This window comes from Schistocerca gregaria, chromosome 3 (assembly GCF_023897955.1).
Source record: "Schistocerca gregaria isolate iqSchGreg1 chromosome 3, iqSchGreg1.2, whole genome shotgun sequence".
NCBI lineage: Eukaryota > Metazoa > Arthropoda > Insecta > Orthoptera > Acrididae > Schistocerca > Schistocerca gregaria.
In genome coordinates, this window is record NC_064922.1 from 160,162,647 (window position 1) to 160,185,958 (window position 23,312).

The 23,312-nt window shown below is 38.6% G+C and overlaps 1 protein-coding gene across 5 annotated transcripts in view; it reads left to right on the forward strand.

Moving 5' to 3' along the window:
• Window positions 1-22,413, forward strand: part of LOC126354871 (solute carrier family 2, facilitated glucose transporter member 1-like) — a 72,298-nt gene extending 49,885 nt beyond the window's left edge. Inside the window, exons 1-11 of one of the 5 annotated variants that reach the window (XM_050004879.1) lie at window positions 8,200-8,717; window positions 9,101-9,205; window positions 9,287-9,447; window positions 9,792-9,916; window positions 10,004-10,144; window positions 16,952-17,089; window positions 19,397-19,599; window positions 19,759-19,971; window positions 20,051-20,153; window positions 20,826-20,994; window positions 21,121-22,413. In XM_050004879.1, the coding sequence (XP_049860836.1) occupies window positions 8,556-8,717; window positions 9,101-9,205; window positions 9,287-9,447; window positions 9,792-9,916; window positions 10,004-10,144; window positions 16,952-17,089; window positions 19,397-19,599; window positions 19,759-19,971; window positions 20,051-20,153; window positions 20,826-20,994; window positions 21,121-21,496 (1,896 nt within the window). In that variant the 5' untranslated portion in view covers window positions 8,200-8,555 and the 3' untranslated portion in view covers window positions 21,497-22,413. Of the gene's footprint in view, window positions 1-8,199; window positions 8,718-9,097; window positions 9,448-9,791; window positions 9,917-10,003; window positions 10,145-16,951; window positions 17,090-19,396; window positions 19,600-19,758; window positions 19,972-20,050; window positions 20,154-20,825; window positions 20,995-21,120 lie in introns of those variants that run through there. The other 4 variants (XM_050004878.1, XM_050004876.1, XM_050004875.1 and 1 more) reach the window with 4 other exon arrangements.
• Window positions 22,414-23,312: the final 899 nt, after the last annotated feature.

Consider the following 23,312-nt stretch of genomic DNA (forward strand, 5'->3'; position numbering starts at 1 on the left):
AGGAGAGCTTCTGTTAAGTTTGGAAGGTAGGAGACGAGGTACTGGCAGAAGTAAAGCTGTGAGGACTGGGAGTGAGTCGTGCTTGGGTAGCTCAGTTACGAATGTTCACTGCCGAGCGAGGGCGCTCCTTCTAGCCACGATATACAAGCAATGGCGTAGTGGGCGTGATTCCCTTACATCCCGCCTACTGGATCTCCTAGTTCCAGCGTCCCTCACACCTCCGGTGGTGGTGGGCAACATTACGCCACATTTTGCCCATGTATCAACATTTATCGTGGAACTTAGTTATATCAGAGACGAGCTTCCGCGCACGAGACCGCCATGCGCGAAGGATTTTTATGTTTGGCTTCTACGACGGATAAGCCGTAATGTCATTGAACTCAAACACCCCAAGTTGCATTGGCCGAAGATTTGGAGACATGTGCACCAAAAATTCCTTCCTACTTTCGTTCGGGCACTGTGGTTCTGTGTCGCCTGTGGTAAGTTCAACACCAACCAACGGCTCCATGCAATTGGACTAGTGGACACTCCACTATGCCCGAAACGTCGCCAAGTGGATGACGACCATCACCGCTTAACTTGTATCGCGGTGGAGGACGTATGGCTCCTAGGAAGACAGGTGGTGGCTTGCTACCTCCGTGTGACCCCGCAACATATTACACCTGCTTCCTTCTTACATCTGGAGAGTGACTACTTTCCGGCGACTAAATCACAGTCGATCGTCTGGGACAAAGGTTGGACGATCGCGTACCTCTATGGGGATGCTGCCAAGTCGCGACTTGACTTTTGGTATTTCTTGCAGCAAGCCCACAATGAGGTTCATAGGTGGTCACACTATCGGAAAACCTTTGCCAACTATCTTCAGGCAGTCTTCCACGACCCCCCACGCAGTTGAGATGTACCGGTGCAGTCGGTGTGCACATTTGACAGCTGATAATGAACCTCACGCTTCTCTCACCGCTCAATATGTAATGCACATACTATGCCATGAAATGATCTACATGTTCCTTTTAACAGAGTGATCATTATGGAAAATAAATAAATAAATAAAAACAACATCCCTGTACCTTTAAATTTGTGATTTGTTTTTCAGTGGTTTTTTATTTTTATTTCTTTATTTTTATTTTACTTTTATTTTATTTTTTATATTTTAATTTATTTTTATTTATTTTTGCAGAGGATGCATTTCACTTAATGTTTAAAAAAAAGTTCGTAGAACACTTACCCGCGAAAGGCAAAGGTCCCGAGTTCGAGTCTCGGTCAGGCACACAGTTTTAATCTGCCAGGAAGTTTCATACCAGAGTGATGTTTATTTTCATACCGTAAAACCACAAACATATCAGTCTACTTGCTGATTCTTTTCAATTTTTCCTTTGGTTTTGACAGGGCCTCTTCATTCTCTATAGATGTTGCTGACAACCCCAGCTGGTTTTTTTCTGTAATCTTCGACTGAACTTTTGTCAAGAATTTGTCCTTCTAATAGGTTCAAATGGCTCTGACAACTATGAGACTTAACATCTGAGGTCATCAGTCCCATAGAACATAGAACTACTTAAACCTAACTAACCTAAGGACATCACACACATCCATGCCCGAGGCAGTATTCGAACCTGCGACCGTAGCGGTCGCGCGGCTCCAGACTGAAGCGCCTAGAACCGCTCGGCCACCCCGGCCGGCTTCTAATAGGTCCTCATCACTAGAATAATCAGGCACTGCCTAGATTTTTCCCCTTACGTTGTTTACTAGTATCTGGCATTATTTTGAAGCGTTTTCAAATGTTCAAATGGGTGTGAAGTCCTAAGCGGCCAAACTGCTGAGGCATCGGTCTCTAGACTTACACACTATTTAAACTAACTTGAGCTAACTTATGCTAAGAAAACACACACACACACGACGGAGGACTCGGACCTCCGGTGAGATGCGCCGCGAAATCCGTGAATGGCGCCTCAAACCGCACGGCCACTCCTCGCGGCTAGAAGCATTTTGTGACATTTCAAGCAAGTGTTCCATTTCTTATAGATTCCGGGCTTTCTTTGATGCTGCACCAGTAATCTGCATATCGTCAGTGTCCAAGCTTCGTTTACACTCGTGCCGTACTATAACAACATTAATCTTTTAGCACTTGTTGTTGTTGTTGTTGTTGTGGTCTTCAGTCCTGAGACTGGTTTGATGCAGCTCTCCATGCTACTCTATCCTGTGCAAGCTTCTTCATCTCCCAGTACCTACTGCAACCTACATCCTTCTGAATCTGCTTAGTGTATTCATCTCTTGGTCTCCCTCTACGATTTTTACCCTCCACGCTGCCCTCCAATACTAAACTGGTGATCCCTTGATGCCTCAGAACATGTCCTACCAACCGATCCCTTCTTCTGGTCAAGTTGTGCCACAAACTTCTCTTCTCCCCAATCCTATTCAATACTTCCTCATTAGTTATGCGATCTGCCCATCTAATCTTCAGCATTCTTCTGTAGCACCACATTTCGAAAGCTTCTATTCTCTTCTAGTCTAAACTAGTTATCGTCCATGTTTCACTTCCATACATGGAAATTTCTCTTCTTCAGAAACGCTTTCCTTGCCATTGCCAGTCTACATTTTATATCCTCTCTACTTCGACCATCATCAGTTATTTTGCTCCCCAAATAGCAAAACTCCTTTACTGCTTTAAGTGACTCATTTCCTAATCTAATTCCCTCAGCATCACCCGACTTAATTCGACTACATTGCATTATCCTCGTTTTGCTTTTGTTGATGTTCATCTTATACCCACCTTTCAAGACACTATCCATTCCGTTCAACTGCTCTTTTAAGTCCTTTGCTGTCTCTGACAGAATTACGATGTCATCGGCGAACCTCAACATTTTCATTTCTTCTCCATGGATTTTAATACCTACTCCGAATTTTTCTTTTGTTTCCTTCACTGCTTGCTCAATATACAGATTCAATAGCATCGGGGAGAGGCTACAACCCTGTCTCACTCCCTTCCCAACCACTGCTTCCATTTCATGTCCCTCGACTCTTATAACTGTCATCTGGTTTCTGTTAAAATTGTAAATAGCCTTTCGCTCCCTGTATTTTGCCCCTGCTACCTTCAGAATTTGAAAGAGAGTATTCCAATCAACATTGTCAAAAACTTTCTCTAAGTCTACAAATGCTAGAAACGTAGGTTTGCCCTTCCTTAATCTAGCTTCTAAGATAAGTCTTCCTGAAGGGTCAGTATTGTCTCACGTGTTCCAACATTTCTACGGAATCCAAACTGATCTTCCCCGAGGTCGGCTTCTACTAGTTTTTCCATTTGTCTGTAAAGAATTCGCGTTAGTATTTTGCAGCTGTGACTTATTAAACTGATAGTTCGGTAATTTTCACATCTGTCAACACCTGCTTTCTTTGTGATTGGAATTACTATATTCTTCTTGAAGCTTAAGGGTATTTCGCCTGTCTCATACATCTTGCCCACCGGATGGTAGAGTTTTCTCAGGACTGGCTCTCCCAAGGGCGTCAGTAGTTCCAATGGAATGTTGTCTACTCCGGGGGCCTTGTTTCGACTCAGGTCTTTCAGTGCTCTGTCAAACTCTTCACGCAGTATCGTATCTCCCATTTCATCTTCATCTACATCCTCTTCCATTTCCATAATATTGTCCTCAAGTACATCGCTCTTGTATAGACCCTGTATATACTCCTTCCACCTTTCTGCTTTCCCTTCTTTGCTTAGAACTAGGTTTACATTTGAGCTCTTGATGTTCATACAAGTGGTCCTCTTTTCTCCAAAGGCCTCTTTAATTTTCCTGTAGGCAGTATCTATCTTATCCCTAGTGAGATAAGCCTCTACATCCTTACATTTGTCCTCTAGCCATCCCTGCTTAGCCATTTTGCACTTCCTGTCGATCTCATTTTTGAGACGTCTGTATTCCTTTTTGCCTGCTTCATTTACTGCATTTTTATATTTTCTCCTTTCATCAATTAAATTTAATATTTCTTCTGTTACGCAAGGATTTCTACTAGCCTTCATCTTTTTATCTACTTGATCCTCTGATGCTTTCACTACTTCATCCCTCAAAGCTACCCATTCTTCTTCTACCGTATTTCTTTCCCCCATTCCTGTCAATTGCTCCCTTATGCTCTCCCTGAAACTCTGTACAACCTCTGGTTCTTTTAATTTATCCAGGTCCCATCTCCTTAAATTCCCACCTTTTTGCAGTTTCTTTAGTTTTATTCTACAGGTCATAACCAATAGATTGTGGTCAGAGTCCACATCTGCCCCCGGAAATGTCTTACAATTTAAAACCTGGTTCCTAAAGCTCTGTCTTACCGTTATATAATCTATCTGAAACCTGTCAGTATCTCCAGGCTTCTTCCATGTATACAGCCTTCTTTTATGGTTCTTGAACCAAGTGTTAGCTATGATTAAGTTATGCTCTGTGCAAAATTCTACCAGGCGGCTTCCTCTTTCATTTCTTAGCCCCAATCCATATTCACGTACTACGTTTCCTTCTCTCTCTTTTCCTACACTCAAATTCCAGTCACCCATGACTATTAAATTTTCGTCTCCCTTCACTATCTGAATAATTTCTTTTATCTCATCATACATTTCATCAATTTCTTCATCATCTGCAGAGCTAGTTGGCATATAAACTTGTTCTACTGTAGTAGGTGTGGGCTTCGTATCTATCTTGGCCACAATAATGCGTTCACTATGCTGTTTGTAGTAGCTTACCCGCATTCCTATTTTCCTATTCATTATTAAACATACTCCTGCATTACCCCTCTTTGATTTTGTGTTTATAACCCTGTAGTCACCTGACCAGAAGTCTTGTTCCTCCTGCCATCGAACTTCACTAATTCCCACTATATCTAACTTTAACCTATCCATTTCCCTTTTTAAATTTTCTAACCTACCTGCCCGATTAAGGGATCTGACATTCCACGTTCCGATCCGTAGAACGCCAGTTTTCTTTCTCCTGATAACGACGTCCTCTTGAGTAGTCCCGGCCCGGAGATCCGAATGGGGGACTATTTTACCTCCGGAATATTTTACCCAAGAGGACGCCATCATCATTTAATCATACAGTAAAGCTGCATGTCCTCGGGAAAAATTACGGCTGTAGTTTGTCCTTGCTTTCAGCCGTTCGCAGTACCAGCACAGCAAGGCCGTTTTGGTTATTGTTACAAGGCCTAATCAGTCAATCATCCAGACTGTTGCCCCTGCAACTACTGAAAAGGCTGCTGCCCCTCTTCAAGAACCACACGTTAGTCTGGCCTCTCAACAGATACCCCTCCGTTGTGGTTGCACCTACGGTACGGCTATCTGTATCGCTGAGGCACGCAAGCAGTAGGCCTACTCATTTACAGCGTAATAATATTCATCCCAAGCTGAGTCAGTTCTAAAGTAAAGTAATGAAAATACGGTGGAGCTACTTTAATCCACTTTGTCATGGGCGCAAAATTTCTCCAGTTTTCCCAGGACGTCTATTTTACAGGTGATTTCGATCGTATAGTGAGAGAAGGAGGAGGAGGAGATTACTGTTTAACGTCCCGTCGACAACGAGAGACGGAGCGCTATCTCGGATTAGTGAAGGATGGGGAAGGAAATCGGCCGTGCCCTTTCAAAGGAACCATCCCGGCATTTGCCTGAAGTGATCCAGGGAAATAACGGAAAACCTAAATCAGGATGGCCGGACGCGGGATTGAACCGTCGTTCTCCCGAATGAGAGTCCAGTGTACTAACCACTGCGCCACCTCGCTCGGTGATCGTATAGTGAGAAATAAAGACAATAACTAATTTGTAGATATAAATGAATATTATTTGCCTTTTGTTCAAGTAGTTTTCTGTTAGCAAAATACCACATTTTTGATAAAAAATAATGTCAAAAATACGGTAGTACACATTTTGAACAGAAGATGGCTAGTGGCATAATAGTTCAAACATCATCCCGTTTCCATGGGGTTTCCAAAACCGGATTTCGTAAACCGATTTCCTAATACCACTTCTGGATGGCCATGTAAGCACTTGAAAATCAATTCTGGAAATCTGCTTCTAGTTGCTGGTATTGGAATTCCGCAATCGATTTTAGCTCCCACGTAAATGCAGCCGGTTTTGAAACGTGCTTGACTTGTCAGTCTTGTTTTTAAAATTTTCTTGCCTAATATGGGCAGAGTCATTTTTTGTACTGCGAAGGATAAGTAGAAATATTAGACTGAAGCTGTGCACACCTCGTCTAAATGAACAGAAATCGTTATTGTGCTGACTAGTTAAGAAACTGTAACAGCTGTTTTTCAGGCGCCATATTTAACTGTGGTAGTAAATCCGCTGCAGACCTTAACATGTAAACACAACAGCGAAAAACGGTGTTCGAAATTCGGTTTTCGTCTTTCGGAAGAGGTGTCGTATGTAAACTTAGTGTGTATAAGCTAATAGAAACTGTGAACTGTTAGGCAGAATCGATCAATCGAAACTGTTAGCAAATCTTTATTAGAATCTTCTCTGTATATTATAGACAATATACTGACTGCCTCACTAATCGCCCAGTCGAAACCGCTAAGAACAGAATGTTGGAATCTGGAGATGGTGTGGATCTTATTCTGTAGGCGTTGATCAGAAGGGAATTTTCGAAATACAGGATGCAGGATTTTTTGAAAAATGACGCAATTAAGGCAATTTTGAAACTAGATCCACGAAAATTGGTATTTGGTTTCTCCGTTAGAAATAAAGAAATACGTGTCCCAGCGTTTTCGGAAATTTAACCCTATGGGTATGAAATAGTGGCTGAAAGCTTTTTTGAAAATATATCATTATTGAATAACTTCTAAAGTATTTTTAAAGCTACATGTATGAACATTGGTACTTGAATTCTCGTTTACAAATAAAATGTGTTTCAGTGGTTTTTGAAACCCTCTAAGGGGGTGAAATGGGGGTGAGAATTTTTATGAAAATATTTTATTATGAAAGCATTTTAAATCTAAATCCATGAAAATTTAACTTTGACCTCTCAGTCAGAAATAAAAAAATACGTGTTCACTGGTTTTGGAAATTCAAGCGCTACAGGAGTGGAAGACATCAAAGATCTATTTTTGAAATTTTATAATGTTTTAAAAACTGGAGCAAAGCAGCATCTGCAATGAGTTACTTATTACGGAAAGACTTTATCGTGCAAGCAATTTTGAAGCTAAATCTATGAATATTTGCATTTGAATTATCCGTTAGAAATAAAAAACACATGTCACTGTTTTTGGAAATTCACCTCCAAAGAGAATGAAATAGGGTGTGAAACGTTTTATGAAAATATTTCATTGCGAAAGCATTTTTAAAGCCAAATCTTTGAAAAGTGCTGGTTGGCTTCTCGATTAGAGGTGAAAAAATACTTGTTTCATTGTTTTTGGAAATACATCCCCTAAGGGAGTGAAATAAGTTCAGACTGTCCAAACTGCTAAGAACAGAAATTTGAAGTTTGGAGAGAGTGTGGTTCTTATATTGTAGACCTCTTTTAAGAAGGAACTGTCTGAAATTCCACTCCCAAAGAGGTGAAAGACTTGTTGAAAGTATGTTGCTATTGAGGCAATTTTGTAACAAGAACTACTAAAACTGGTGTTTTGTTTCTCAGTCAGAAAATAAAAAGTAATTGTTTGAGCATTTTTGGAAATTCATCGACTAAGAGGGTGAAATAGTGGGTGAAAGCTTTTATGAAAATTAATATGTCTATGACAATTGGTATTTTACTTCTCAGTTAGATATAAATAGATATTTGGTAGGGGATGAACTTTGCTATGGAAATATCTCCACAAGAACACAAAAGGCATGATTAACAAAATCTTTGGACTCCGGCTACCAGAAACGCTTTTTGGTCAGAAGTACGTGCTTATATGGGCTCAATTTGCTTGAAAAGCTTAGCACGTGCTGCAGTTGGTGAAAATTTTCAGAATTCGATTAAATAAAACAAAAAAATCTCAACAAGCGATACAGTGTAGGCGAGCGAAGCAGCGGGCGCTAAGCTAGTTGGTTTCTATGCGGTATTGAATATTCTTTCAAAGGTGGAGCAAATTTACTCCTGCAGAGGTCAAATATCAGCTCTTTACGGTAATATATTATTAATAGAAGTTTCATCACTTTTATTACGACACTTTTCCTGGAAATAGTTAAATTATACACCATAATATTTACACAAGACGATAAGAGTCGACGTTCCATTTTCATCGACGTGCTCTGTCATCATATTGAACAGCGGCTCGGAAGACTGATTCCTATTGGGCGAGAGGCACCGACGCAGCGCTGTAGCGACCAATGGCGGCGAAGCTGGAAATCGACCGCTGCGCCGCCAAGAGCGGTTTATACGCGCACACCAGCTGTAGCGTGCTCAGTCGTAGACTCTCTCTAATAGGAGGAGTTGGTGTGGTCTTTCCGTCGTTTGGTGGAGAGACTTGGAAATTTTTATCATGGTTTGCTGAGATTAAAGAAACACCTCTTGTCTGCTGCTGTTTTGTAGTCACGAACATCTGGAAGAGAGGTTCAGCAGTCAGGTTTGAGGTGGATTTCGGCTGCGGCATGTAGGGTAAAAACAGCAACCATGCCGAGCACAGCGTTTTACAGCAGCAACATGTCGCTGGATCGCGCGAAGGATCTGGTGAAAGGGTCATTGAAAGCATTGAACATCGGAGGGTCTGTGGACCATAAGGATGTCGAATCCAGACAACCCATTCTGGTTGCAGAAGATAATAGCTCGAAAGGGGTAAGCTTGAGCAAATAAATCTGCTGCAGTTTTCCTCGGCATTCGTTTGTAAAATTTGATTTACACTGTCATTTATAGAATTCATGCTACATTTTGTATCATAATTTCGTATTACCTGCAGTACTGAATTCTGAAAGTTTATATTCTTGTAAGTCCCTTGAACCTTTGTTATATACCGTACATAACAAAAATACGGTAATTCCAGAACATATTCGTTGAAAAACTTCTTTTAATTGAGGCAGAAGAGCCGTTTCTGGTACAGTGCTAGCGAAATAATTTGTTGCTCTTGTAAACTAACTAGTGAGTTAACGGTAGTGTTAACAAATAATCGTGAAAGCGCGGTACACCTTTTGTCTTACTGTCATGTACTGTGTTCCCAGCAGCAGCAGGGATGGACACCATTGCTCGTCTTTGTTGGAATTATTACTGCTGTGGGTTCCTGCATTCCTGTTGGGTACAACATTGGCGTTATGAATACTCCAGCTCACGTAAGTCAAAGGGTTGGCAATGAGAAAGAGAAAATGAAATTTAAAGGTTTTGTGTTACAATGTTTTCTTTATCTTTTTCAGATTATCAAACAGTTCTGCAACGAGTCAGTAATAGAGACTTACGGAATCCAGATGTCTAAATCTGAACTGAACACACTCTGGTCTGTCATTGTTTCGGTCTTCCTGGTGGGTGGCATGACCGGGTCTTTGACAGGCGGTTGGGTGGCTGATCGATGGGGCAGGTAAAGTGGTTTGGCCTTTTTTTTTTTCCAGTGTTCGCTTTCTTGTTACTCTGATCAGTTTTCTGTTCTGTTGCATTTGTATGCTATCTTTGCAACCCGATAATTTGTCACTCTCCTTTTGTAATTCTTTCCGCTACTGTACATTACGTTTTCGGCTATTATCAGCATAGGCCCTAGTGCTAAAAGCTTAAGTGTCCCCAACATTCAGCCCTAATTTTTAAAATATAACCTGTGAGCTCTTGCTTATGAATTGGGGTTGGATCGTTTGGAAGAAGACACTTTCTATTTTATGGATTAGTGAAGTTAATGGAGTGTGGCTCTTATTCTGTCGTGTATTTTTCCAGGAAAGCTGCAGTGGTGATCAATAATTGCCAAGGACTTGTTGCAGCAGTTTTGTTCGTCTGTTCTCGTTATGCTAAATCTGTTGAAATGCTCATAGCTGCTAGACTGATTGTAGGGCTTTCCTCTGGTGAGTTAAATGTTTACATTGATTGAGGTAATTTAGTAGTAACATCGTTTTCTTGTATGGTATAAATTTATTTTTCCCCCCTTTCAGGTCTTACAACGACCACGGTGCCTATGTATCTCACAGAAATAGCACCTGTAGCTATCCGTGGAGCTATGGGAGTGCTTTGTCCCATAGGAATTAATGTTGGGGTCCTCCTGGGCCAGATAATGGGATTGAAAGATGTGCTTGGTGAGTTTTTTTCCTTTGATATTGCATGAAAAACTTATTAATTTTGCCTGACTTATAATGGTTCATCATTTGTATTTCTATTCTCTTTTATGTGCACACTATATTCTGAATAAAAAAATTGATTTCGATAATGCAGTTCATGAAATTACCAGACATAGTTTCTGCCAATTGTTTCACTGAGATCAATTTCTAAAATAAATTTATAACTGTATCAAAGTGAACTGGGGATAATGCAGCTTCACAAAGGAATCTTAATATGTACACAGCAATTTTGCTGTGGAAATTCCCATGATTATTCTGTTAACTCTGGATATGTCCATTTCTTTATGTTGATTGTGGGCTGGATGCTGTGATCCCATTGTTACAGATGTTATGGTGCTTTCAGTTGTTAGAAGGAATTAATTGATAATTGCACGTAATGAGATGCGGGTGTGACATTTTCGAATTTGATCTATCAGTGGATTACTTTTAAGAAATCAGTCTCAAATAGAGGTGTGTAACTTTCATGCACACAGACAGAAGCAGGATTGTAGCTAAACTGTTGTCTTAATTTTGGGGCCTAGAGAAGGGGGAGAGGAGGAAAAAAAATATGTTTATTGTAATGAAAATTAACACCTTCATCATTTTTCCAACCTTCTTTCTCAATATTGTGATAAATTTTCTCATGCCTTTGGAAACAGTTTGTATGGAGATATTTATGTTGTTGTAGGTAATGTAGTGCAAAATCCCAAAGTTCAAAATTTACTTACGTGACATGCAGATATTGTAGACATCAACACAGCTTCTTAAACTTCTGTGTGTGCACTTGCAATTAATCAAAATGTGCAGTTAGTTTCAGCTTTCAGGAAAGGGTTATTGAAACCCTTTCCATATACATCTATACTCTCATGGTGTAGCAAGATTGCATATTAACAAGAAACTAATGGACACAGAGTTGGGTATGACAGTAGTATTCCTTTATTTAGTATCCCTTAAAAGTTACATTCGGTTATAAATGTCACTGCACATTACAGAAAGGACATTTCCTTATCAGAATTTTTCATTAAAAGTACATACAATATAAAAGTCATAAGATATCAATGGAAGTAGCCCGTTTTTAAAGGCAGTGATTTGCGGCACATGTTTGTACTAATGTGAAAATGTTTCTGTTGTGCTAGATTTTTTCCCTTGTGATTAACTGTTTGCCATTTGTGCTGAACTAAATGTATTGTTTTGCCTCTCCTTGACCTTTGTAGAAAGGAGTCTTGTAGTATGGAATATTGAACACATTTAAAAGATAAATTTTAAAACAGAGCATTGATGAAATTATTTTTAATAATTCAGTTTTCAGTATGATGATTTTGAAAAATTTCAAAGGCTCCTTTCTCTTCTGCCACCAACAATATTTAATTCCTTGTATTCTTTCATTAATACTGAGTTTGGTGGTTTGAAGTTTTACAGTCAGGGAGCCACTTTAGAGGTATGTATAGCCTCTTTTTTTTTCCTATTTGAGACGAAGTCTGCTGTCATTCATCGTATCGGTGCTCTCAGAGCAGTTTTACGGTATTTGTACTAAAGTCTGAAAGTTGTTCAAATAATACATATTGTATTTTGAAACTTAAGAATGTGGCTTACATGCCCTGAAGTATTAAGTGGTGATAGACTACCTATAAAACATATAGCATACTGTAAAGGGGAGGGGGGAGGGTGCTTTGTAAGGAGTTGTAGGACGTACATTAACTTCCTCCTCATTCTCATTGCACATCCTTCTGGTTTCATTTAATTTTTTAGTTTTTACTTCCTTCTGTAGTAATTTATTTGAACAACTTTTGCATTTTCTTAGTTCATAATGCAGTTGCAAAAGGGGTTCTATTGATATTGTAAATTTCAGTAGTTCAGTACCCCCTTCAGACCTCCAACAAAATACTACAGTATAGTTATTTCCTAAAATAACTCCTTTTGCACTTGTGTTGAAACAAGCCACAGCAGCAACATAAGCCTTTGTAGAATGAAATATTTTCTTTTTACATGCTCTATGCTGAAGGGTGCAGCGACTAAGGTTGGTAAGTTGTTGGCTTTGCTGAGCCATGATGCCTGATCCACCAAGATGACCTTAACAGCAGCGGTCTGGGTCCCGAGGGCAGCGCGTGTTAAGGTGAGGAGGGAGAGGATACAATAAATTGACCCTGCAGGTGTGGGCTGTTGTGGTCATCTTATTGTAACTTGCCCCTAAAAGATGGGTTGTAAGTAACATTTTCTTTGTTATGCTTTTTTATTTGTTACAGCTGTCATCTAATGCTTCGTGGATCATTCGTGTTACCTGTAAAATAAGAGTATGGGAATTGCATGAAAAATATTTCAGCCAAGATTTGAGTTTTTTGTAGCTGAAGTCTCATTAACATCAAAAATTTAGTTGACTGGTGATACAATCCTTGGATGAGGAATTTTGGGTAGCACTCAAAAAGAAGGCAAGGTTGGTGGTGCAGGGCCCAGTGCTGGGTTGTGAGCATTACGCCCTAGTCTTCTTAGTGACTGAAGGCTTCATTATTCCTCCAATCCAATGATTCTGAATTTGTTTGATTTGATGGGCACATGGCCCACAAAACAACTCTTGAATGTAGTGTTGTACAAAGTCATTTGGAGATTATGCTCAGGTTAATTGTTTGGAAGAGAAATTAATAGTACACACAGAAACATATATGAGCAGGCATAAATTTAATTTGAGCAATTTGTGCATGTGTCAGAAATAATTAAGATCTGTTGTTCATCAGTGCTTGACTGGCCAAAGATAATGTTTTCATATGCTGATACGCAGATAAGAAATAGTGTGTGTGTGTTTGTTTTCTAGAGTTGTAGTTAGGCATAAAATGATCATATTTTAAATACAATAATGTTTGTAGTAATTATAAGGCCAGGATTAATTTTCCTGTAAGGCTAGCTCTGAAAAAAAATAAGAAATAAAGCTATCTGAATACAGATTACTCTTAGCCTTAAGTTGAGGAGACAATCAGAAGTATTGGTCACTCAAAAAGAAACATTTGCTGTTGTCATTTACAAATTTTTTTTGTTAAAGACAGAAAAGGCATGGTAAAAAGGGAAGAAGTTTGTGTTACATTCATATAATGGTTCATTTAGATATTGTAATTTGACACAGCAGGCATGGAGTGCTCGTTTTGTATTTAGAAATGTTTTATATTTATTAAGCTGTTGACAGTGGAATAAGTTTTTCATCACTATAAGGTGACTGAAAATTTGTGTATGTACTATTTAATATTTGCAGAGTTGAGCACCATTGCAAATCTGATTGAACTGATATTACTGATTATTGAGAGCACTAAAGTTTGTTAGCAGCAGTTTCCACATAGGTCTCATGTAGAGTGGGTGCTTTTTTTCCCATTCTCATTGTATTGAAAATTGTAGTTCGAGAATTGGAAAAGCTAGAATTTGGCTAGCTTTAATATGGCATTTAATGATCTTCGTGAACAGGCATTTATGAGCCTCAACATGAGGTCACTTGAAGAATTCATGTTTAAAATACAATAATGGGCAGTGCAGGATGGAATAATAGTAATATTATGAAAGGGATATAATGATGCTCACCACATAGAGGAGGCATTGAGTCCCAGAGAGGCACAATGGAAAGAATACTATATATTATTCTCTCAGAAAAAAAGGCCATGTTCAGAAATAGAAAACTCGTACATCTTCACACAAGAACAACTCTCACATATGTGGCTGTCTCCGGTCATTGTAGCCTGATTGTAGCAGTAGGATCACAGTAACACGAAACGGACTGTGGTGTGTGTGTGTGTGTGTGTGTGTGTGTGTGTGTGTGTGTGTGTGTGAGGCCTTTTGGTCAGCAGAATAAATGTTTTTAGTAGACTTCCATTGTTCTTGTTTGGGACTTAACCCCCTTCTCTGAATGATGTGGATTAGTAGTATATCTTTCAACAATATTATATTTAAAATAGCTGTTGTAGTTAACAGTATTGGTGACAACTGTAATCAAACTGGCAACTGAATTGAATAAAGACAAGCGATGAACTATCTGATCAACACTGCACAGTGTTGTTGTGTTTGATATTCAGTGACTGAATAATTAACTGTTTTCCAAATCTACTGAACTGTTGACGACGTCTTTTACAAAATGCACTGTCAGTCATATCTTATTTGTTTTCACTTTTACTAATATTGTTTTTAATTCAGGTAATAAGAATAGACATTAACTTTTGTAAGCATGTTGTATGTAAAATGGCAGGAATTCTTATAATTGCTTGTAGTATATTTTGTTCGTAAGTTCAAAATTGAGGGATTTACACTGCATACATTCCATAGAACATAAAGATAGCTTGAATAATGTGAAACAGCTTTCCATAAGTGCCCCAGGAATGTGCACATTTGAAAATGTATTTGAAATAGAAATAGTTGTTTTGTGTATACTGAAATAAGGCAAGGTACATAGTAGAGTGATTTAATGCTTTCCAAGCAGCTGTTCATAAAGGTAGAGATTTGCGTAAATAAAGGTTATTTACTTATGTTGAACATTCTGTACCACAGAGCAGTTAGAGGAAGTCAAAGTATGTAAGAAGTGAAATAGGACACCTTATTCACCAAATTGTAAGAAAATGATTTTAGTTATAGTGGATATACAGATTGACAAAATTGGTTCAGTAAAAATAAAGCACTCCATGCATTGGTTCTGCTGAGGCAACCTTGTACTAGAATATTTTGATTACTGAATATTGGAGAAAGTTGGGCGTACATTGATACTTCATTTTGAAAATTAAGTATGCTAATGTAGTAATCTGCAAAATTATATATCTGTTCACTGCATAGGTACTGAAGCAGTGTATTGCAATACAATTTAGGTGGTCTTTCTTTATTTCATGAAGTTAGAAAACTGACTGCTACAACAGTTATGTTTAACATTTACATTATAGTATCCCCAGACTGCACCATTGATGCACATTTCTGAATTGAAGAAGGCATTAGAAAATTCAAAAATTTGACAATTAAGAAAGACAAAGAAAATGTACGCTGAACTTTGTGTATATTTACAAAATACCAACATAGCATGTATGTTTTACAAAGTACCAATCAAGTATAAGTATCAAATTGTTTTTTCTAATAGTAGCAATGATATTAATGTGAAAGCAGATTTTCAATTTTTTTCCACATTTTTATATCTCTTATTTCAGTATGTACTTATGTTGTCATTTTAATTTCAGTTTGCTACTATTAGGAAAGACAGACAAATATAAACATTAGCCATTAACATTGTTATGTGAAGCAGAACATCTCATTAGTGTGCTATTGTACAACCAATGAAGTAATCTAAGAGAATACTTAGTCCACACATTGGAAGCTGTTCTGTCATGCTGCAGGCTGAAACAGTGAAGCTCATACTGTTAGTATCAGTTCCTATTACTATGTTTTAGCTGCATAGACTTTTATTATTGATGTAGGTAATCTATTGTTCTTTATGAGTGACTTTTTAATGTTCCATATAGTTACCACAATAAGATTTTTTCAGCCTTTTACTTTGATTTGTTGGTTATTCGCATAATGAGACTATTCTGCTGCACAAAATTTGTAATCTACCATTACCACATAAACTTCTAATGTTAAGATGCATAATACATTTGGATGATCAAGGCTTAACGCCAAATCATTGTGATTGCGTCTCACAGCTCTCTTGTATCAGGGGTAGAAGTAGGATAAACATAGTTGTTCACAAAGTTTGAGGAATGTTAAGGTACTTTGATGCTATCTTAAAAGAATAGGAAAGTGTTCTACAACTTCTGCTGAGTGAATCAAAGTTAGTTAGTTTTTTTGTTCCAAATTTCAATCAGAAGTTTCTTAAGCCTCAAACCATCTGATATTGCTAGATATTTGATGCTTTATGCACATCATTTTCAGATTATACCTTTTCATTATGGTAGATGCACAGGCTCTGTTTAGCGGTTACACTGATCATTGCGAAATTATTTACTGTAGCAGATTAGTTGCATCATAACACTTTGTCAGGCACAGTGAGTTTCTCTGCAGTGATCTAGTTTCTGTCTCTTTGGTACTCATTTTATCAAAAATAAGCTTATAAAATTGAAGAATATTATCCCCAGAGAATAAATTTCCATTATTTCAGATTGCTGCACTGTTCCTTATTAAAAGTAGTTGTGAAAGTACAGTGCAACAGACTGATGTCTATACACTCCAAAGTTTCACAATTTATATTCACTACTCTTTCCAAGGCACCTCAGGAAACTGCATTTTCTCTACTTGAGTGGAACAGTCATTTGATCAGTTGAAATCAGTCTTGGTGAAAAGAATGATGTGAGAGTTGTGAAATGACTGGGAAAGTGTTAGACAGGTTTGTTTACCTGTAAAGGCAGAACTAAAATTTTGGAAAATGAAGTCAAAATCAAGGTGAAACTGTGTGTCAAACCTTCAGCTAATTTTCACAAATATAATGTAGTGAAGATTAGTGGAAGATTTTAAGATGGAAGCTGTGACTGGATCCAGTTTTCCAATTGTGATTTGTTGAGCATTTTTGCTTGGACCCTGCCTGAGCACTATCCTTTCGTCATTTCGAATTTCCTCTTGCAGCGATTTCTTTTCACTGTGACAAAATAACTAAGTCTTTAGAAAAAACTGCCTAAGATTCAAGCACTTGCATTGCTGCTTGCATGTCTTTACCTCAGATGCTGCTCAGTGGGAGCCTTACCATCAAATCTTCATTCAGGGCATCTGGTCTGTACCAGGTGACTGCAAAATAAAAGGAAGTCTGATATTACTGATGTTACTAATTTCTTTTTCTTTTCCTTTCAGGAGTTGAAGAAACCTGGCACTTTCTTCTTGGACTGTATGCCATTCCAGTACTCCTGTCAGTATGTGGTATTTGCTTCTTGCCGGAAAGCCCTAAATATCTTTGTGTGATACGTGGTGAAGAACAGAGGGCAAAAATGGGTGAGTAATTTAGCGTTCTTGTAAATACACTGCTCAAAACAATTAGGGGATCAGGTGAGGGATACACAATAGACATATGGAAACTTTTTTTCCAGATATTGGTTACAATTGTAATTTGTGTGTGATACATTCAGATAATTTCCTACCTCAACGCTTTACTTGAGGTTTACATGGCGTTTGAGTAGAGTGAGGCACTATGTGGCTACCATCAGAGTGAAACAGTCGCTCTTGTTGCTCTCTAATATGATGTGTGATCACCTTGGATGGCCAGTATAGCTGCACACTGGTGTGGCATGGACAGTATGAAGTTATCAATCAGCTATTGAGGGATATTTTGCTATTCTTCGGTGAGATCAATATCCAGATCTGCAACAGTTGTGGGAGATGCTGGTCTGGCTGCAATGCGTCTGCTAAATCCATCACAGAAACGCTTAATCGGGTTTAAGTCCGGCGAACAATCTGGCCACTCCATTCGTTCAATTCCCTCATCTTCAAGCATGTTGTACACCAGTACAGCTCTGGGGGACTAGCATTAACAGCCACCAGAAGGAACCCGTCTCTTATGGCACCAGTGTAGGGCACAGTAAAAGTCAAAGGATCTCACTCTATACCTCTGAATAGTTAAAGCACCATTCTGAACGGCATGAAGGCCCGTATGTCCGCCAACACTGACTCCTGCCCACATCATTCGTCCACCACCATGATACGGTGATATTTCCTGCACATAAGCAGGATTGTTCAGGCTTCCACGTACTCTCCAGATGAGGGAACGACGATTCTACGGGTGAATACAAAATCTTGACTCATTTGTGAACAGCACTCGGCGCCATGTGTTAAGTCTCCAATCCTGATGTGTCTTTACCCAGTTTCTGCAGGCTAAATGGTGCCGTGGTTTTAATAGGACAAACACCATAGGCCTCGGTGCATAGAGGACACATTCCCAAAGGCAGATTTCGGACTGTGTGTGTTGATCTTGCGCGTCCTGTTGCTGCCTGGAGGGTGTGTTGCAGCTGCGTTGCATTCAGCATCCTGTCTCGACGGGCTGTTAACCGAAGATAGCTGTCATCTCTTGCTGATGTTACCCACGGACAACCTTAGCCTTCCTTTTAATGGTTCCTGTTGTCTGAAATCACATGCAGGTCCTGGATATTGCACTTGGCCACCTCCCTCTGTGTCTGCCCGCTTCCAAGCATCCTATGGTTCTCCATGCCATAGCTTCGGTTAAGTCGCATTGTTGTTGCATTGCAGTACCTGCTCACTACACTATCTGAATCCAACTGCTTGTGTAATTCGTTGTAATTTGTTTGGTATAGTAAACACAAGCCAACACCAACCCCCTCTGGAGCAACTTTCCATTATTACCACTACCTTGGCAACTGTAATGTTGTTGCCCCCACTCCGTAGAACTGTCAGAAAGACGTTGAACCATTTTAGATCATTCTGATAATGACAATACTTCAGAACCTAGATATCTCAACTGATCGCCTAAAAATTTTCATGATATGAAGCATCTTCTTAACAAATTAGTAGCCTGTTTAACATTACCAGTAACTTAACTTCAAACACCTGTGCCTGTAATGGCAGGTATGACTGAACTTAAAAAATTACTATTCACTTCCAGTGAAACACATGAAACAGATTAGGCCAAAGATTCATATCGTCATAAGTAGATGCATATAATTTGCACACGTTAGTGGAAGAAGTCGTTTCCATGTTATTTAGTAAGGCACTGTTCTTGAAATCACTCTTCTCCAAACTTATTCTGAGTCTCCTGATAAACATGTCGCATATGTTGTCTACATTGTCTCAACAAAGTTGCCTGAAGTAATTACCAGAGTTATAATGTTGTACAATGCATGTATATGAAAGGGTAATTTCATATCAGCAGGAACTCTGGGAAGCAGGAGAGATGGTACACAGCATGTACACAAGATTGCACAACAGATCATGTGTTAGTGCCTTGTGGGATTTGAGAAGTTGGAAAAGTAACTCATCATTACCAAAAAGTGGATCCAATCTCAACAGCAGTGAGCAGTCATTTATCTGGATACTAATTGGGAATTGTGGGTGACAACTCCACTACAACATTTAACAGTAAAGTAAAGTAAATAAATACATTGCTGCCTTTGCTGTAATAACATCGTGGCCAGACATAGAATAAGAATAATGTTCAACTAAACATTTGTTATATTGGGGAAAAAAGGAAATCTACAGATGGAACATGTCAATGGCAATGGTAACAAAAGTACATTGTGCAGATGTATTGAAGGAAGTATGGCTTCTCCTACTGACTTGCCTTTGTTGCAGAGCTGTGCAGACTGCGTGGAACTTCACCAGAAGCTGTGGAAGGTGAAATGCAAGAACTGCGACAGGGTCGTGCTGCCGTTCAGGGGACTGCGGAAGTAAAAGAATGGGGAGCAGGCAAGGTGCTCACTTCACCGTCTCTCGTGCTGCCATTACTTCTAGTTTGTTCCATGCAGTTTGGACAACAGTGCAGTGGAATAAATGCTGTGAGTATCTAGACTCTCACAATTCTGAATGTAAGACTTACAGTTTTAATGTTTGTATATCATTAGCAGCAGTTTAATTTGTACAAGATTTTGCAATACTGTCTTCACTTGTAATTCTTTTCAGATGGTATATTTGACACTTTCTTTTTTCCATCATAGGTGTTCTACTACTCAGTTACCATATTCAAAAGTGCTGGGCTGTCAACAGATGCTAGTCAGTTTGCAACAATTGGTGCAGGAGGCGTGAATCTTTTGGTCACAGTGTTGGCTATCCCTTTGCTGAACAGATTCGGCCGTCGTTATTTGGTACTGCTTAGCTGCTGGACTGCAACACTCTGTCTAGTGGTTCTCTGTGTCTCAATTACCTACATTGTAAGTTGTGGACTTCATTATCGTATTTATATTACTGTCATAACTGCTGAAGATTTCATTATGCCTTTTCACTTTACAGACCTCTACTTCTTGGATGCCTTATTTCTGCATATTTGCTGTCCTTTCATACGTTTTCTGTTATGGACTTGGTTTGGGACCCATTCCCTATTTTATTGGTTCAGGTAAGGGTACTGACAAATTATAAATTAACTTAGATTAAAGCGAGCTGCCTCATACATTTATTTTAAGGACACATTATTTCATTAGCTTTTATGAGAAAAGCAAATTAAAAACTTAAAAATTTGTTCAGATATTGAAGCATTGAAAACTGGGGCAGGTAGTCATAACGTATTTTCATCATCCCAAGGTCTTAAAGTACAAGCTGAGCAAATAAGAGAGAAACTTTAAAAAATCTCTGCTTTGTTTGTACTGTCAAATCTTTTTTGTAATGCATGAAGAATAGTGTAAGGATCTCTTTACCACATCCCTGTTTATGTAATTTAGCCAGTATCGTAAGATGTAGCCTGTGTCAAACAAGGGTAAATACAGCATGGAATAATGACAATGTTATGTAAAGGATAGATCGCTACTCACATTATAGCGGAGATGTTAGATAGGCACAACAAAAGATGGCTAAACACGAAAGCTTTTGGCCAGGAGCTCTTCTGAAAGACATGCATGCACAAAACCACATCCTCTGGCTGCCCGGGTGAGGAGCTTCTCAACATCTCTGCTATAAAATGAGTAGCAATTTATTCTGTACATAATATTGATGTATCCATTGTCTTTTGAGTTGATGGGGTAAAGGCAATATGTACATTGATTTGATAGAGGCATAACTGCTTTTGTTACAGAGCTGTTTGAGACCGGACCACGACCAGTAGCTATGGCATTTGGCAGTATGTCAAACTGGGCAGGGAACTTCATAATTGGAATGACTTTCCCATGGCTACAGAGTGTGATTGGTCAGTTTTCATTCCTGCTATTTGCAGTGACAACTGCTCTCTTATCCGCATTCTTAAAGTAAGTACCTTCAACTGCACTCTTTCTAATAGTTCTATTGTTAGTAATACTTCTGTGTATTTGAAGAAAAAACTGTTACACCGAGGAATCTGCAATATTTCAATGTATCTGTCTGCTTTCTTCTAGGTTCTATTTTCCAGAAACAAAGGGAACGAGGATTTCAGACATTGCAGATATGCTCAAGTATGGATTCAGAAGCAAAATATATTCTGCACCTGCTTTCTCTGGCTCGGTGGGAAATCTCGAAACAGCAGTAGCGAAATCTGAGCTGTATCCGAATGTTGGACAGTTACCCAATGCAGGAAATGAACCCCTCGTCCTTGTCCTTCCTCAGAATGATGATGTGAAGATACCAATAGCTCCTAGCCATCACAGCCTCCCCCTAACTCCCAGTCACCACACATTGCCCCGCATCATGCCCAGTATTCCAGAGAAGCTGTCAGATATGGCACATGAGGGGCTGCAGATGCCAGACACAGAAGAACATAATGACCAACAGTAGATTATTTCTCACTTCATCTGAATACAAAAAGATAAAAAGCAATTGTGATAATAGGTTAAGACAATGTAACTTCGTGGTTACAGGGTGCTCTCTGGTTTCTCCTGTTCTCGAAATACTCGGACTTTGTACTTCACTGCATTAATATACCTCAGAACAAAATGAGCACTATCACTAGAGCACCAAGCTTAGAATAAGATCTACTTAATTTAATGTAATTCATCAATCATGAAGTTTATTTGCATTTAAAAACATGTACTGTTTCAAATATTGATCAGTATTTCTTTTTTATGGTATATTCTGTATAGAGTGATTGTGAGAGAGTATTTTAGTAATTGTAGAAGTGTACATGTATTTATTTGACGATACGGATTTATTGAATAAGTGATTGTTCCATTAAAATTACAATAATTTATCATTTTATATGCCATATTTTTTGTAACTATTAACTCATTATCTGTGAACTGAATCATATAATATGCAGTTTGATCATTGTGAGAAACTTCATATTGAGTTCAAATTTTATTGTAATGACCAGAAAAGAGAGCAGATCTATCTTAAGATTACTGATGTTTTAATCAGTGTAGTTTCACCTTAAGGCACACTGTACAACAACAATTTGGGTCGGTAGTAATTCCTTTTGCATTGAAGTAGCAATTCATTGTTACTCTACTCATCTATGGTAAACCTAAGATCTTAGAAACTGAAACAGCAGTAACTATATCAGTAGCTATCAGTGTTAAAGAAATTTTGAACTTACTTAGTGATCAAACTGTTCGCATTTTGTCTCGGAGAATTACATCCCACAGTAAATTGTGTTGGTACAGTGGAAAAAGTGTGTATTTGGTAATAGAAAAGTGATTGAAGTGATTGTGCTGTGGTACTAATTTTACACTGCAAATAAATTTTTTATATTTGTATCAATGTGTTGCTTCTTTTTATGCACAACAGTGTTGTAGGGAAATAAATTTTTGTGAGTGATTTTAAAGATAAGAATTTGTTACTGCTGTTCGGAGTTTGTATGGTTATTCAGCTTTACTGTAACTGAAAGGACAAGCCGTGAGACTTGAGTTCTGTAAACATATTACCTCCTGTTGTAGTTTCAGTAGAAGTGGGGAGTTTATAAGGAAACATAAATACGACAGCATTGTTATTGTGGAACTCTGTGGTAGATTCGTGTGTTACACTGTTTGACACTGGAATTCTTATGTGGGAGAAAGACTTACTACTTCTGTGAATTGGGGTGAATGTAATCTGATGGATAAATAGAGGCGTCACATCACATAAATGAAGGAATCAAAAAATTAATGAATTACTGACCTACAGGGAATAGATGAATAGGCATACAAAAAGAGTAAGCAGTTACATCAAATAGAAATTAATACTTGACAGTAGACATGCTGAAGAAGAGCATGTAATAGGCAGATGCCTATTACTTAAAGTACATTATCTGGTAGAGTAGCCAGTTTGAATCAGTTTGGTCAAGGAATCACTTAAATTCCCCAAACTGTGCACTGATCTAGATGTAAGTATGAACTGCTTTCTGCTAGGACATGTACACCTTAGTTTTTTTTGCCCATTGGCAGATTGATTTTGTATGAGAGTGCTTTGGAATTTTATTTGTTTCACATTATCATCCAAAACAGTGATTTAACGTAACCTGTACTTAAGTCTGACACCGAAAGCTGTGGAGTTTAGAATTAAATGAAATCTCTGAATACACTGTGTCCTTTGCAACTTGACCGTAATTCACCCACTTCGTTGACATGAAGTTGGAAAGCATACTACTAGTTTGCCCATACATACACATATACTTAGC